General features: G+C 40.4%; 1 protein-coding gene across 7 annotated transcripts in view; it reads right to left on the bottom strand.

The window, feature by feature from the left end:
* Nucleotides 1-16,359, bottom strand: part of LOC119721260 (MAGUK p55 subfamily member 7-like) — a 60,037-nt gene that overhangs the window by 13,985 nt on the left and 29,693 nt on the right. For 5 of the 7 annotated variants that reach the window (XM_038191244.1, XM_038191246.1, XM_038191245.1 and 2 more), the window contains 5 exons: nucleotides 7,097-7,178; nucleotides 6,479-6,564; nucleotides 5,043-5,117; nucleotides 3,885-3,911; nucleotides 501-697 (listed from right to left, as the gene is read on the bottom strand). In XM_038191244.1, coding sequence (XP_038047172.1) covers nucleotides 501-697; nucleotides 3,885-3,911; nucleotides 5,043-5,117; nucleotides 6,479-6,564; nucleotides 7,097-7,178 — 467 coding nt within the window. Of the gene's footprint in view, nucleotides 1-500; nucleotides 698-2,054; nucleotides 2,058-3,884; nucleotides 3,912-5,042; nucleotides 5,118-6,478; nucleotides 6,565-7,096; nucleotides 7,179-16,359 lie in introns of all 7 variants that reach the window. The other 2 variants (XM_038191249.1, XM_038191251.1) reach the window with 2 other exon arrangements.

Here is a 16,359-nt window from a genome sequence, read left to right as displayed (position 1 = left end):
TTAAATCAGGGACGTAACAATAGAAATCTCCATGCGCACAACCGTTAGCACATCCACGCCATGAAATAGTGCTTCAGGATCGCTATAGTTAGCACAACTTTTCAACGTGTGCATTGTGTCAACGCTTGCACGCGCTTCATCGAATTAAAAACAAACCACTAATGGAAATTTCCCAAAAATGCGTCTTCTTTCTTTGGAAATGGCCTTCTTTCTTTGTTTTCTTCAAAATGACAGCTTGCCATAAAGAAAAATTTCAAAGGGAGTTTAGTCCCATTGCTCTCTTTAAACCAAGTGTGCTTTTCAACAATAGTTTCGTCATTTACTTTTTGGCTAGCTGGAAATGATGAACTGAGCTTTAAGCAGTGCCATGAAATTGGCCCCTGCTAATAGAGACATGACATTTGAATCTAGACTTGCTCTCAAGGCTTGGTACTTGCTTAGGATTTGACATAAGGGACTTCCTGACAGCTGAGACATAAGCTGTCTCGTGGCCTGTGTACCTTTCTTGAAGTAGCCTGCTTGGGATGAGGCCAGCGCGCGGTCCCTTCTCGCCCTCCCTCCTAGCCTGCCACCACATGGGATCGTCCTGGTTCACAATGTGAAGGACGTCTCCTTTCTTGAAGGACAGCCCGGCTTCGGGGCAAGGGATGGCGTTGTCATTGTAAGGGTTGTATTCAAAATATGTCTTTACACGCACCTGCATTGGCAAATACAAACGTGAAGTTACATGCGTGAAACAGAAACAAAAATGTCATTTTAATTTGTGTGGGTTTTCAGTTGAGAAGCATGGTCCTGCAATTTCTATGAAGACAGTACATGTACATTCTTCAGTTACAAATATATTTCTAGGCTATCTATCCACAACCGTGCTGCTCGGCTCATCTTCTCTGTCAAATGCACTGTGGATGCTACTTTCTCATCACAAATCTTCACTGGTTACCCATCCAGCAGCGTATATCATTCAAAGTTCTTCTGATGGTTTACAAGTGCCTACATGGTATTGCTCCTCCTTACTTGTGGGACTTACTCTCTTTGCATCAACCAGGCAGGCCAGGATTAAGATCTTCCAATGATAAACTTCTTCTCTCTATTCCTACAAGTTCAAAATCCCTTGGAGACAAATCTTTTTCATTAGCAGGCCCCAAATTATGGAACACTATTCCCATCAACATCAGGGACGCCCCATCTCTCACAATTTTCAAGAAACGTCTTAAAAGTTTCTTACTCATAACATCATAGTCCTCTCTTGTACAGCGCTTTGATCTATCTTGTAAAAGTGCTTTATAAATACTTTATTATTGTTACTATTATTACTATCTTTGTTTCATGAATCTAAAAGATTTTCTTGTTTCTTGTTCTCTACAAATCTCAAAATGAATTGTGAAACTTAAAATCATTGAAAAAATAACCTTACCAGAAATAGGAAACTTTTTGAATAATGTAAACATAAAATGTTGAACTTACTTTCTAAAATGGCATGGCACGGGGTAGCAGCAACATGCAATGTAAACAGACAACATGATTAGTGTTTGACATGCATAAAACATATCAGGACATGAATCACACGAGCACTAAAAAAATGCAGACATCTAATCACAAGTTTTAACCCTTGGAGTGTTTTGTTGTCTTTTTGGTATCCACCAAAAATCCCAACTCTGTTTAGAAATCAACGTAATGAGGATATCATCAAGCCCAGTGTGAAGTACATTGCAATGGACTATGGAGCACCAAAAGTGGACAACCGAAGTTTCCCATTTTCTGCTAGCAGAATTTTAGTTTTATAGAAGTCGCAACACCCGTTTTAAAAAAAATCCTCAATTTTCTGCTAGCAGAAATTTGGATTTTACGTTGATGACTCTCTCGGTGCCCCAAAAGTGGACAGTTAAAAATCTCAAATTCTTATAAGCAGAAATCATGGTGCTCCAAAAGTAGACAACCCCATTTTCCCATTTCCTGCTTGCAGAATTTAAGGTTTTTAGACGTCATGACACCCATAGTTTTAAACACGTCAATTTTCTGCTAGCATAAATTTGGGCTTTTTTTATTTTGACGACTTTCTTGAAGTTTGGTGGACAACTAAAAATCCTAAATTTCTGTTAGCAAACATTCAGGTTGAACTTATTGTAGAAACCAGAATCTCCTATTTTTTGCTAGCAGAACTTTAATTGGTCGTGAACCAAAACTAAAATTCAACTTGTCTACTCTACTGGAGGAAGTCACTGAGGACAAGTACCTTAGGGTTGTTATTCAAAACAACTTGAAATGGGACAAACAGTCTCATCACGCGGCAACCAAAGCAAGATGCTAAATTTTGTGCAAAGAAATTTTTACCAGAGCTCAAAGACAGTTAAAGAAAACCCACACGAAACCATTGTCCAAACACATTTGGAGTATGCCTCTGCCACTTGGAACCCAGGAACCAAGAAAAACAGGGACATTCTTCGAATAGTCCAACGAAGAGCAGCCAGATTCGTGTGTGGTGACTTTAGAGCCAAATCCAGTGTGACCAAGATGCTCATCGACCTCAATTGGAATCCCATCGAAACCAGGCGACAGACGCAACGACTAGTTACATTCCACAGAATTCTTAACCAGGGCATCGACATTGACGCTAACTTATATACCTCAGACAGAAACTATCAGATCCAGGAGAACCCACAACAAGCAGTTTGAAGTCCACCATCATACATCTACCCCCTTTATCCAGTCTATTTTTCTGAAGCCATTTTACTTGGAATGCCCTACCACAGCAAACTGTCAGCATAACTTCCTCTGCAGCCTTCAAAAGTTCCATCCAAAACCAACAAAAACATCACAGCCCCCCGCTAGACATTAATCCACTCTCGTCAACTTCCAGTTTAGTCCCTGGTGGACCGTTTGGGAATTTGATCTACGAGGTACAAGGTACAAGGTACTTAAATCGAGTTCAACGTTTTTCCAGAAACCAGATCTCGCCAAATGAGATGTAACACCGCGCACCTCTCCTTTCGAAATCCGTTAACATTAAACCACACCCCTGAAAATTGAGGTTTTAAAAACGGGTGTCGCGACTTCTAAAAACCTAAAATTCTACTTGCAGAAAATGGGAAAATTGGGTTGTCCACTTTTGGTGCTCCATTAATATACCTTAAATGTGTTCATTCAGAGTCAAAGGGCAATGGTTTTGTATCGCTGGGATAGGCCTGAGTAAACCATTTGTGCACTCTTTGTATCTAAATTGAAATAACACAGAAAACCCTCCGAGGTACATGTACCTGCAACGCATAAAAAAGGTCTAAACTGTCGGTGCAGTGCTGGATATGAATGCATTTTAATATATATACCTGAAATACTCTGGGTACACAACTGGAACTGTGTACAGCTGAAACAATGAACATGCACAACTAAATCAAGAACTGAGCAAACTGAAAACAATGCATTAAGGCCAGTATACTTGCAGTGAAGGTGAACACAAAGTGAAGTTCACGTCATGAAACATTCGCTGCTCACATTTGCCGGAGTTAAAATATATACAACTTTTGTTAACCTGTAGCCCGAATATTTGCCCTGAAGTTACAACTTTGCATTTGCATATTTGCTTATTACGCTGAGTAGGGACCATCCACAGTCGCTGTGAAATTCGCTGTGTTCAACTTTTGGGAATTTACAATGGGAACATTTGCTTTGACGTACGTCACAAATTTGCATTCGCAGTCTCTTTTGCGCTGAGTATGAATCTGCCTTTAATCTAAATACGAATAATTCCTTTTTCAAAGTACAACATCAGTATTTGGATTGTGACCATGCCATGAACTGAACTCTTTGCACACAACATAAACCACAATAGCAATACATTTTTTTGCAGAACCATGCAGTTTGTACAATCCACGATGCAAGGTCATTACCTGTGTTGGTATTATTTCACATGATTTCTAGAGTGGAAGAAAGTTGTAGACAAAGTTTTTAACACTGAATGTTACTGAGCCCTTTTTTTATTTGATAATTTGTTTTTAATGAATATGGGTACAATTTAATGTTCAACTCGGCCATAGAAAAAGATCTAAAGACAAGTGCATTACAAGGCCAATTTGCATCGAGATGAATATATTGTCAATACACAAAGAAATTCATTGTCTTGCATTTATGTTTGCACTAACTATGTAGGTCGTCTTAATGAGCAGTATTGTTAGTTTAACGAAGCTGTTTCAGTAAAACTACTGTTTTAGTGCAAAACATGCCTTTGTAATATTGTTATGTTAGTCCACAGAATGGTCTGAAACAATCATGCTGCACGTACATAATAATATAATAGATGTGGTATTCTGATGACGGGATATGGGTCATTTGGGAGACATTCCCATAGACTTGTGCATAGAATTTGTCCATCTTTAATGACACCTAACCCCAATTTTACCTTATCCTACCCCCATGAATTTTGGTATATTTATGTTTTGGACCACGAGCAATCAATCTAGTCTATTTGTGATCGTAAAATTTTGCCTCTAAATAGGAGCTGTGACATTAGGGAGACATTAAAATGTCTCCCTAATGTCCGATGTCTCCCTAAGGTATAATTAATGACAATAACATGTATCCCAAAGGTATCGTTGACAGGTATTCTATCAACTAAAAAAAAGTGATAGGAAACTTCAAAATGAAATTTTGATTCCACAGAAAAATAGACCCGAAGTAGGTTGAAGAGTCCAAGTTTGCAAAATATCTGGATATTTCAAAACCCTTTTAAATCACGCTAATAGTATATTTAAAAAAATGATTTTCGACCAGGAGCCAGTCTGCTCATGAGGCAGATCTGAGTGTGACCAAAATAAAAAACATTTTTTCAGAGGGTTCCAGACATCCCAAAACAGAAAAAAAATCTTTCTTTTTTTGGCTGTAAACAAACAACTAGAAAATTTATCGAGAAAATTGAATGTGTTGAAGAGCATGAAAAAAGCAACTTTTTAAGGTTTTTTTGTGGAGTTTAGTTTAGAAGCTATGTGAAGCTGTCAATGAGTAATGATTGGTTATGAAATATCCCATCATGCATTTGGGTACTCAGTTACCTGGCTCTCCATGGCGTTTCTCGTCTCAACGTCGGCCGGCACAAGCTTGAAGGTAATCGTTCCATCGGACGAGGTCTGCTCACAAAGTTCCCAAAAGAAGAAGAACAAAAAACTCACAATTAAATATATCCCATCTGAGAGATCCCTGTTTGCTATTTCCCAGGTTTGCAGCATTGCTAGTGTTGCCAGCATCCTGACTTGGGGCAAGATCCCTGGCTACATGGCACAATTACACAGGTTTATGGCTTCTGACTAGAGCACCCTTGAACAGACATACCTTGACAAAATGGGAAACCACCAACATAGGGCTGGATACATGTAGCTCAGCTGGTAAATTGCTGGTACGGTATTTCGGAGATCCCAGATTCAATTCCCACTCCAGATAATTCCTTTGTTCAACTTAAAATCATATTTTTATAATAACATATACACTACTGCATGGCTGCATGCGCTAACGCATTATTCGCTATATTCATAAATACCCAAGACAGTTTACCCATTCCTATTGGTCGAGTGCCCGTCACATGGCCGGTTTTATATGGTTGAAATACCGGCTGGCTGGTCTTAAACACTTTTCCAGTGTAACATGAAATTTGGACTCCTATGAAATCCTATGCCTTTTACCGTTTTTATTGGTGGAACGTTCACAATCCTCACGTAGGCAAGCACAAAACTACCAGTGAGTCAGCATTTAATTGTCCTACATGTAAATGCAACCTGCACGGGCACAGCTGCGTTCTGCGTCACGTTACGCAGTACGCGTGATATTACGCAGTACGCGTGATGCGCACGACAATCTCCGTATAAGGAGTTGTTTACAACTACTCGCGAGAGGGACCTACCATGTAGCTAGAGGGGTGTTTAAAAAAACATGAAAAAGGCATGTATAAATATGCCCTTGGCCGGTATTAAACACTATGTTTGAGTCTGGATGCTGATAATTACCCTCACTTTCGGCTCGAGTCATTATCAGCATCCAGACTCCAACTGGTCTTAAACATAGTGTTTAAAACCGGCCAAGCAAACATTTAAACAAGACAAATGTATTTGACTGAATTTTCTTTAATAAACACAAAAAATAAGAATTTTAAGTAGGATTTTATCTCATTTAACATCCAGGATAAGTTGCGTACAAATATTTGCAATAGGCCAATTGTATTGGGTATCAGTTGCAGGATTCTAAACAACTTCGCTGGAGTCTTCTTGTAATCAGTTTGTAAACGATGCTGATAACTTGAATGCAGGAAGCTGTTCCAAACCCTGCAACTAACACCTGATCCACTGGCCCTAAAGACCTAATGACGTCATGCTTTGTTTACATGTGCACTTTCCTATGAGAGTCCGGTGGGACACGTCTTAAGTCTTAGGTCTATTAGGTCTATTGTCTGCAACTTATTCCGGATATCTATCGAGATACCTCCTAAGTCATGGCTTACCAGGAGACTCACGACTTCATCGGGGTCTCTACCCCTCACGTCTACTCCATTCACCTCATGGACGACATCACCAACGTGAATCAAGCCTGCAAAGACAACAAGCATTTTACATTATTAAAGGTACATATACATGTACATCATACATGTTCATGTAGGATCGCGGTTTTTTTTGGAAAAACCTAACTATTTTTCAACTACTGCTCCAAATTTACCATTAATTCAGTTCAAATTTTGTTTGCTATCATGTTCACGAACGGGTGCAGGCCAGCTAGACTGGTACCCTTACCTTACAATTTTCCGGCATCTGTAAATTGATCCATTTTATATTTAGTGGAGTCAGGGAACCAGACTACTTGAACAGTTTTGTTTTTCTTGGTTTTTCCAGCATTTTCGAACACAAAACTTCAAACATGTGAGTGCAACAATATTTGATCTATTATACTAACCCCTCAAATAGTTCATTTCTGAAAATTACAGCAAAAGCCAATGATGTACATTCCCTTTAAGGAGGAAAATCCATGCTGAGAGTGAAGAAAGGCCAGCACCCTGAACAGTTGTTCACCCTCATACGGTATCGTTCTTAAGAAAACAATTGAAGGTGTCTTTTTTGGGGCTTACCACTTCTGTCTGCAGCACCACCGTGCATCACCCTTGCTATGACTACAGAGTTTAGTACATCATCCCACTTGATTGTAGCTCCCTGTAAATATGACAAATTGGGGGGGAAAACACATTTAAATGTATCACTAATAATTTTTTTTAAAAGAAATTGTCACACATAAAATGCGTAAGATACCGGTAGTAAAAAAAATTTCTACTGTTATATTGACCATTAAATAAGTGACCACTAAATTGACCATTAACCCCAACTCCCCAGGCATTTTTACTAGGATGCAACCTCAATCCTGCAATTTTTCAACTGCCTCTATGTAAAAATTGCAAACAGCCTCAATCCTTAAATATTTTCAGTTATTTCTTGAATGTGGTCCTTGGAGGGGTGACCACTGCCTCAATCCTACAAAATCCTCAAGCAATCACTGTCAATATGTTGAGGCACAGCCAGTGACATCCTGGAGCAGTGCAGAGGATTTCAAGTATAATCTACATGTAGGCCTAAATTTATGCACGGCTGAGCACCAACAACTCAAGGTCTGGCCTAAGACCTTGACACAGTGCATCCTCAAAAATCAGCCACACATTTTTGCCACAGCCTCAATCCTGCAAATTCCTCCATTTTGCAAAGAGGATTGGGGAGGACTTTGGAAAGTTAGGGTTAAATACATGTACATGTAAGTGCTTTATATCATATTTTCCTGTTCAAATTGATTTTATGAAAATGATTGTAAAAACAGGCAAATTAAGGTTTGAATTTATCGGAAAAAGACAACAAATTATTTATGCCCTTCATAATATTTCCACGATGTGGATGTTTGAAAAACGTGAAGATGTATAGTTTTCAGGTGGGTCATTTTAATGACAGGAGGTTGGGGACCTAGTGCACTATTCCTTGACTGCGCCGTGGGGTCAGGGTCAAAACGCTGCCCTGCAAAACATTTCCTTCCACGTTTCCTGACTTTCCCATCAGAAAACCACTCTCGTCTGTCATCTCGACACTTGGTTCTCTCACCATCTTCTCACAAGGAAGCCAGCCTGTTTGTAATTGCCAGCTTGACTAATGAGGACACGATTCAAAACAGGAGCAAACCTTTAAGCCCCAAATGCTGGCATGATTTTTTCTTCTGGTGTCCATCAACGAGCTGTCACTGTGTCACTGGGATGTTCCGTTAACTTGATTTGCAGGGAAAATGAAATGAAATGTAGAGTGGTTTGATTTTTTTCAAGAGTTCAGGTTCAAATTCAGATCCCCCCAAAAGTTACGATGGAGTTTGCAAATTAAAGTTCCTGTGCCTCTTTTGAAAATTAAAGCTACGTGCTAGAAATGGACTCGGAATTTAGAGAAAGAAAGAGGAATTGTATTCTTCAAACAAACAGCCTGGAAGGGACCTCAAGATGCGTAGTACACAAGTACTTTGCACATATCAAGGAAGTCAATGACTTCCAAGTTTCTGGGTCATGGGTCGGCTCCTCCAAGCAAGACATCCGCATTCGCAAAGGCCTTGCCTGGAAGGTTGTATTCATGGAATGAAGGAATGAAAACCATACGGAGCTCAAACATGTCAAGGGATGTCAAGCTCAGTTTCTTCCGGGCCACAGTGGAGTCCATCCTGCTGTACGGTTGCGAGTCCTGGACCTTACCCGGACCCTCCAAAAGTCCCTCGACAGGTGTTACACCAGAATGTTGAGGAATGTGGCAACGTTGACTGGAGAGACCAACTATCCAATGAGGCCTATGGCAAGCTACTGCGGATCTCAAAGAAAACCACATACAGGTGGATGGGCCCGGCAAGACACTGCCACAGGCATCCTGTGCTGCCGGCAAAGCAGCTGGTGCTGTGGGAACCGACCCATGGGGGCCGAGCTGAGGGGAGGACAGAGGACGAGCTACGTCAGTGTCCTAGAGAGGGATGCTGGGGTGGACACCACGGCAGAGCTCAGGCTGCCTGCATAATGGAAAAAGGAGACTGGAGTCCCCATAGGAGATCCCGCCTGCGGGCGACATACATGTAGTAGTATGAACAGTGTTCCCAAGCGTCTGTTGATGTCCAGGCCCCCCCCCCCCCAGACCACAGTAACACTACTGGAAATGGGTAAATTAACCACTGCATCCAGGAATTTTCCCCGAAAGATCATCAGCTTTATGGTTCCACTACAAACCCCATGAATAATGTATACATGTGATGTTATCTCCCCAACTCCTGCCCTGCATGATCTTTAAAGGTAATAGACGACATTTGCAACCATTAAAAAAACAAACTGCCAATAGATTATGAAATATATCGTACTTGATTGAAGTAACTAGCATCAAGTATCCTATGAAATCATTGAGCCTAGCAAGAAAAGAGGAAAACTACCATCATTTCTTCGCAATAGCGCTGACCATTCCGAGGAAAAAAACCACAAAACAATCCAGTCAATCCTGCTTAAAGGGAAAGTACAACATTTGCTTTTGCTGCAATTTTCAGAAATAATGGATATGGAGGATTAGTATGTTAAAGCAAATATTGTTAAAATGACTTGTTTCAGGTTTTGGGCTTGTAGATGCTGGAAAAACCAAGAAAACCATTCATGTTCTTATAGTCTGGTTCCCTGACCCCACTTTAGATAAAATGGAGAATTTACAGACTTTGGGGAATTGTAAGGTCAGAGAATCAGTCTAGCAGTCTTGTGCCCCTTCACAGTTGTGTAATCAATTGCAAAGAAAACGCGGAATAACTAATTATGAAAAATTAGGAGCAGTTTTTGAAAAAAGCCAGTTTTCTCCAACGCTGGTCGGCCAACCAGCGTTGGAAAAATACCATTTTTCTTGAAAATGTGAGCACACCAGGAGCCATGATTTTCAGGATGCTTTAGACTGTCATTCCCTAACAATCCAGTACGGTATTTTGTGACATTTGATCATTTCGTTTTGTGATGTTTGCAAATGTTGTATCTTCCCTTTAAGTAGGCACGATTCATTATGTATGTTTCATTTTCAAAGTTATCAAAAAATGTCTATATACTGAGCTACAACTTGATAGGTTATTAACCTGTTTCATATTTATTGTATTGTTGCCCCTTGAGATACATTTTTTGTTTTTTAGAAATCGTGTTCATTACCTTTACAAAACATAAACACACAATTCTTGGTAGAGCATCTGTAGTTAGTCAGTATGTGCGAGGCCGACCGTCACGGTGATCCAGCGTTCATGGTAACCGACTTGTGACTCAAGCCTCGGTTTCCTGAGCGTGGGTTATATACACAAATTACTCCAAATTGGACTGGACTAGTGCTAATCCACGTAGGATTAAGGGCTAAGCCAGAGAGCTTAATGGCAATCAGTGTCTGGTCTTGTGGTTAGGTGAGGGGGGGGGGGTAGGTTGAGGGCAAGTTGAGTGCCAAATCATACACAGGTGGATTTCTTGAACTGACTTACTGCTTTAAGATCGGCACTTGACTGGTCATCAATCGCTATGGAATGGGGGTGGGGGATCTGAGGAGTTGGGGTGGGGAGCAGGGAGGGGGAGGGGAGGGGGGCTAAGCTGGAGAGCCTAATGGCAATCAGTGTCTGGTCTTGTGGTTAGCTGAGGGGGGGGGGGTTAAGGGCAGGTTCGGTGCCAAATCATACACAGGTGGATTTCTTGAACTGACTTAATCCTTTAAGATCGGCACTTGACTGGTCATCAATCGCTATGGAATGGGGGGTTGGGGATCTCAGGAGTTGGGGTGGGGGATTTCAGGAGTTGGAGTGGGGAGGGGGGGGGGGGTTTGTGGTGCCTAACACAACACAGGTTGTTTTCTTGAACTGTCTTAATACTCTGAGAACCCCACAAGCCTGGTCATCAATCATGCTATTGATGGGGTAGGGGATGGGGGAGGGATGCCTAGATGTTTTTTTCCTGGGTTTTTTTTTTTGGGGGGGGGGGAGAGGTTGTTGTTTCTGTGCCAAGTCATACCAGGTTGGTTTCTTTCATGTCTTAATCCTTTGAGATCATCGCATTGCTGGTCATCAATCACTCGTCTGAGTTCACGTCAATGCCTTTTGTCTGGCCGCTTGTCTAGCCACTTTATAGCAGAAAAACACTGTTAAGCAAATAAAAATGATCTGACACAATCTGTTTACTTCAACCATGTTTGTGCTACAACCGGCGCAAGCATACAAAAATGCACTACTACACTTGTGTATCGTGAGATTTAAAACACTCAAATATCAGAAATTGTTTGGAGTGGACAAAAAAAGTGATTAATCGTAAAGAAAAAGCTACTATGATAGTTAGATTGCTGACATTTTTCTTATATTTCCCTTTTTTCCGTTAACAGGCAAATAAGACGAGAAACATTCCTCACTCAACAAGACTGCAGTCAAGAAAACCTGTTTGTAGAATGAAAGTTACATACATGCAGGGTGACCGTAAGGCCATGGCCAAAGTCCGCTAAATGCGCTTCAAAAATCTGTCAGATTTATCAAAAATCTGCCAAATTCCCCAGAATTACTCGAAATACACAATAAACACTTAAAATCGTATGCAGATGTTGTAGTATTGCCTTATTTAAGGTTCAAATTACATTACAAACGATCTATAGTCACATAAAGATGTTATGAAATTGCGTAAATTTCAGGCAAAACGCAGTTGCGCCACCACGAATTTCGGTTCCCAGTGAACCTCAGTCACCTAGACCACCCAACCTGTCCCATTGGCATTATGCAAGGATTTGTTTGAAAATATATTTTTTTTAAATTTAAACAAATGTATCATTTTTTTTTCAAATTTGCTATGTTTTTCTGTCAAATAACCATTTTTGCAGAATTCTGCCAGAAATCTGTCAAAAATATCCATTCTGTCAAATTTTCTGTCAAACTCGTTTTTTGAATAAAAAAATTTGCCAAAGTTAGCCGAAAATCGGATAAAACGGTCACCATGCATGCATACATGTAGGTCAATCTATATCTACGTGTACACGTCACAGTTAATTTAACTGCCCCTTTATCGGGCCAAAAAAACACCAAATTGCAGACGTCATTTGGGCTTGTTTTTTTGGACATTCAATATCTTTCTACACACGAAACTATGAATCATCCAAATTTTTTTCTTCAGTTTCTTTGACTCCAGTCTTAATGTGATTATCCTCATGCGCAGTGAGCTTGCACATCAGTGCCACCACAGACGCAGACTCCTGAAACCCTGAAGACAAACTAGGTCCCACAAGCACCAGAGGATTAGTGGTTCATTTCACCGAGTCCTCAGATAGAAACCGAGTTCTTCTTTTCTGACATTCTTGTAGAACGGTGACCAATGCTTAGTCAGGTCCCAAGGGACAGAATGCACTGTTTACAAGGTGATGGGTACGGGGTGATATGTAGTCACCCTTAGCTTAGAGGAGTGCTCAGCTGATAACCGCTGAGTTCAGGGTTTCTCCCAGATTTTTTGTGACATTATCTGCAGACACAAATTTTGGGTGTTTTTTTTTACAAAACTAAACTCCATGTTGCTGGGTCAAATGTAGAAGAGTATTTGTTTTTGTTAAGCTTTTCTGGAGCCATTAAATTTTGAAAAGGAGACCTGACAAGGCTTGGTAGGGAATATACAACATTTGCTTTTGCTGTAATTTTCAGAAATGGATGGATTGGGGGGGGGGGTTAATAGCAAATATTGTTACACTGACTTATTTGGAGTTTTGTGTTTGTTCTTGATGGAAAAACAAAGAAAAACAAGCATGTTCCTGTAGTCCGGTTCCCTGACCCCACTTAAGATGAAACAGAGCAATTTATAGACGTTGGGGAATTGTAAGGTCAGGGAAGCAGTCTAGCTGGCTTGTACCCATTCATCATAGGTGTGTAACCGATTGCAAACAAAATGCGGACTAACTAAATATGGTAAATTGGGGGCAGTATTTGAAAAAAGCCATTCTTTTCCCCAATGCTGGTCAGCTGACCAGCATTGGAAATTGATACAAAAATAGCAATTCTCTTAAAAATGACAGCACACCAGGTGCCATGATTTTACAGGATGCTTGACACTGCATTCGCTAGCCGTCCAGTAAGGTATTTCATAAAAATTACGGTAGGTAGTTCTCTTTTTTGATGTTTGCAAATGTTGTATATTCCCTTTAATGTCTCAGTTAGAATCTGCGACTGCGACTGGAAAAAACGTTAAAACAAAATCTTTGTACTGTAGGCTTGGATGATATTTACAAATTAGTCATGCACACAAGCCTGGGCACAAAGTTTGACCCTCCCAATTCGGTCGTTTCACAATAGTGCGCCTCCAAGAGTTTGCCATGCGTTGGCCAATCACAATGCGCAAAATCGGTCGACCCAATGCGCGTTTGGAAAAGGTCGACTGATTTCGCGCATTGTGATTGGCCAACACGTTGCAAACTCTTGGAGGCGCACTATTGTAAATCGCCTGTATTGGGCTCTCGACAGTGGTCACAAAAAGCCGTCTACTGTTCGTGCACTGAGTCCAAACTTAACCCTTTAGTAACTGAAGTGCCTGAAACAGCCCTGCCCATTACTCACTGTAGGGCCCGAAGCCGCCCGAGCACTCTTTGCTTTTGTTGATTCTTCAGTGAATAAACACAATGTCATAAATACCGAAACAAAAAATTAACAAAAGAAAGTCCACACTCATTGGAGGGGTCATAAATTTGAATCCGATTGTTTTATGATGACCTCATTTATATAGACCTTTGGGGAATGTTACTAGCTACATTTTGACACCCCATTTGCTACCAAAGACTGTAAATTGTCCAAGATTGACGATGGCTTATGAAAAATGATGCATTTTGAAAAGTTGCAAATTTAAAGATAACGCGAGGAGAAATTGCTGAGCGTAACCACACATGCCCGTAATTGGTCCCTATTGACTGCACAGTGCCCGAACAAAACGCTGGTAATTCAATTTCGCATGCTCCCTGCGCATACAAGCACTGTGCGATCGATATTCTCGATATTCTCTGTTGTTCATTTCAGGCAGTGTAACATTGTCACGCAACAGTTTCCAATGGCGTACACTTTAAATTTGCAACTTTTCAAACTGCATCATTTCTCATAAACCGTTGTCAATGTTGGGCGATTAACAGTCTTTGGTAGCAAACAGGGTATCAAAATGTAGCTAACAACATTCCCCAAAGGTCTATATAAATGACGTTATCATAAGACGATCGGATTCAAAATTATGACCCCTCCAGTGAGTGTGGACTTTCTTTTTTTGTGGTGTTTACAATTTAGTACAGGTGCTTATGGGTTAAAGGGAATGTACATGTACATGTACAGCATCTGCTTTTGCTGTAATTTTCAGAAATAAATGGATTTGGAGGATTAGTATGTTATAGAAAATATTGTTAAACTGACTTGTTTCACGTTTTGGGCTTGTAGATGCTGAGAAAAAAACAAAAAAACCTATCATGTTCTTGTAGTCTGGTTCCCTGGCCCCACTTAAAATGAAACAGAGCGATAAATACACTTGGGGAATTGTAAGCTCAGAGAATCAGTCTAGCACGCTTGTACCCCTTCACAGGTGTGTAATCAATTACAAAGAAAAGTCAGAATAATTAAATATGAAAACTTAGGAACAGTTTTTGAAAAAAGCCAGTTTTCTCCAACGCTGGTTGGCCAACCAGCGTTGGAAAAATAAACTATTTTTTTGGACTAAATGTCAGCACACCAGGAGCCACAATTTTAAAGGGTTATTTTAGACTGTCAGTCCCTAACAATTCAGTAAGGTATTTCGTGATAATTTGATCATTTCGTTTTTTGATGTTTGCAAATATTGCATCTTTCCTTTAACTTGATGCAAATCATGAAAGACCTCAATACTCTGAAAACTGGTAATGTCAGACTCTTCAGTAAAACTTTGCGAGCAGAAAGCACTGGTTGCGAACTGTCATGCTTCAACCTCACTGCACCGCTTGACTGTAATTCAACCTGACAAGCGACTAATCTGCAAAGTGGGTGATGTCTCCTAGCATGTACGTGCCTGGAACCAACGCCAAGATGTACAATACACCAACGGATTAAGGGGGGATTAACTCGTAAACCGCTCCTATCAGGAGTCTGGGATATGAGAGACTCCGGGAACAAATTGTTTCAATTAGTGAGATGTTTCATCACAAATTCAAGCGTATCTTGAGGAAGCCGTTGTGGATGACGGAGAGACCTCAGCTAGCTCTTGTGAATCTGGGGTGGACAATCTTTTGCCATTTCCAGGCCAAAGTTTACTTTTTAAAGTTCTGTGGCAGCCAGATCACATGAAGTATAATTTACCATCTTTTACTTGCTTTTCGTTTGTTCTTTTTTAACTTTAAAAAGACTTTTAATTGGCATCAGGGAAATGCAAATTTTAATATTGGTATTTCAATATCCAGTTGGTTCCTTTAGTGATGTAATTATTGTTAACAAAAATTAACAAGCTAACTCAGGTGGGACTTGAATCCACGACCTCCTGCTTACTAGTGCAGACGTCTTACCACTCGATCACCGAGCTAACGGGATTGGCTGGCTAGTTCCAAACTGATTTAGCAGCAGGTACCACAGATAATTACTATTAATAAGGCCAAAAAATATATATATTCGGTCTCTGGTCAGACCAAAGTTCCAGAATTGACGCGGCGACGCGGCTTTTTTTTTTTTTTTTTTGCTTTTTTTTTTTTTCTTCAAGCTTAGATTGTACAGACAAGGTGGGGTACTATTTTGCTTTTTTGGTGTCCTCATGTACATTGGTATCCTGCATAATTGCCTTGGTGCTTTCGATCATTTGCCTCGGTGCAATTTCCCATTTCTTGGTGCTCTTTGGTAAAAAAAAATTGAGGAGGTGCGGCAATAGAGCTGTTGGAGCTACCGCGGAACATTTTGGAAAAAAAAAAAGATTGACGCGCATGATTAAAATCGACGCGCGCGCTGACCAGAGACCGACTTATTTTTTTTTTTGCCTAATATTGGAATTTTTACGCTGAGGAAATGTAAATTGGATTAATTTTGCTGATCCTTGGCTACATGGCATAAACAGGTTAACGGTGTCTGAGTAGTGCCCCTCGAACAAAGACATTGACAAAATGAGGAACCGCGAACAAACATAGGGCTGGATAGCTCAGTTGGTATAGAGTACAGGTACCAGCACGGTCTTCCAGAAATTGTTGGTTCAAACCCTCCTCCAGTCAATATCTTTGTTCCACAATTAAAACAGAGGACATCTTCGACAAAATTCCTGCAGTTTCATGAGTCACTGAGAAAAAGTTCCACTCATTTCCAAAATATCTCGTGATATGAGATTGAGCCAACAAC

The sequence above is a fragment of the Patiria miniata genome, unplaced genomic scaffold (assembly GCF_015706575.1).
Source record: "Patiria miniata isolate m_02_andy unplaced genomic scaffold, ASM1570657v1 HiC_scaffold_13, whole genome shotgun sequence".
Lineage (NCBI taxonomy): Eukaryota > Metazoa > Echinodermata > Asteroidea > Valvatida > Asterinidae > Patiria > Patiria miniata.
The sequence above is the reverse complement of the archived record's forward strand: the minus strand, read 5'-3'. Positions and strand labels throughout refer to the sequence as shown.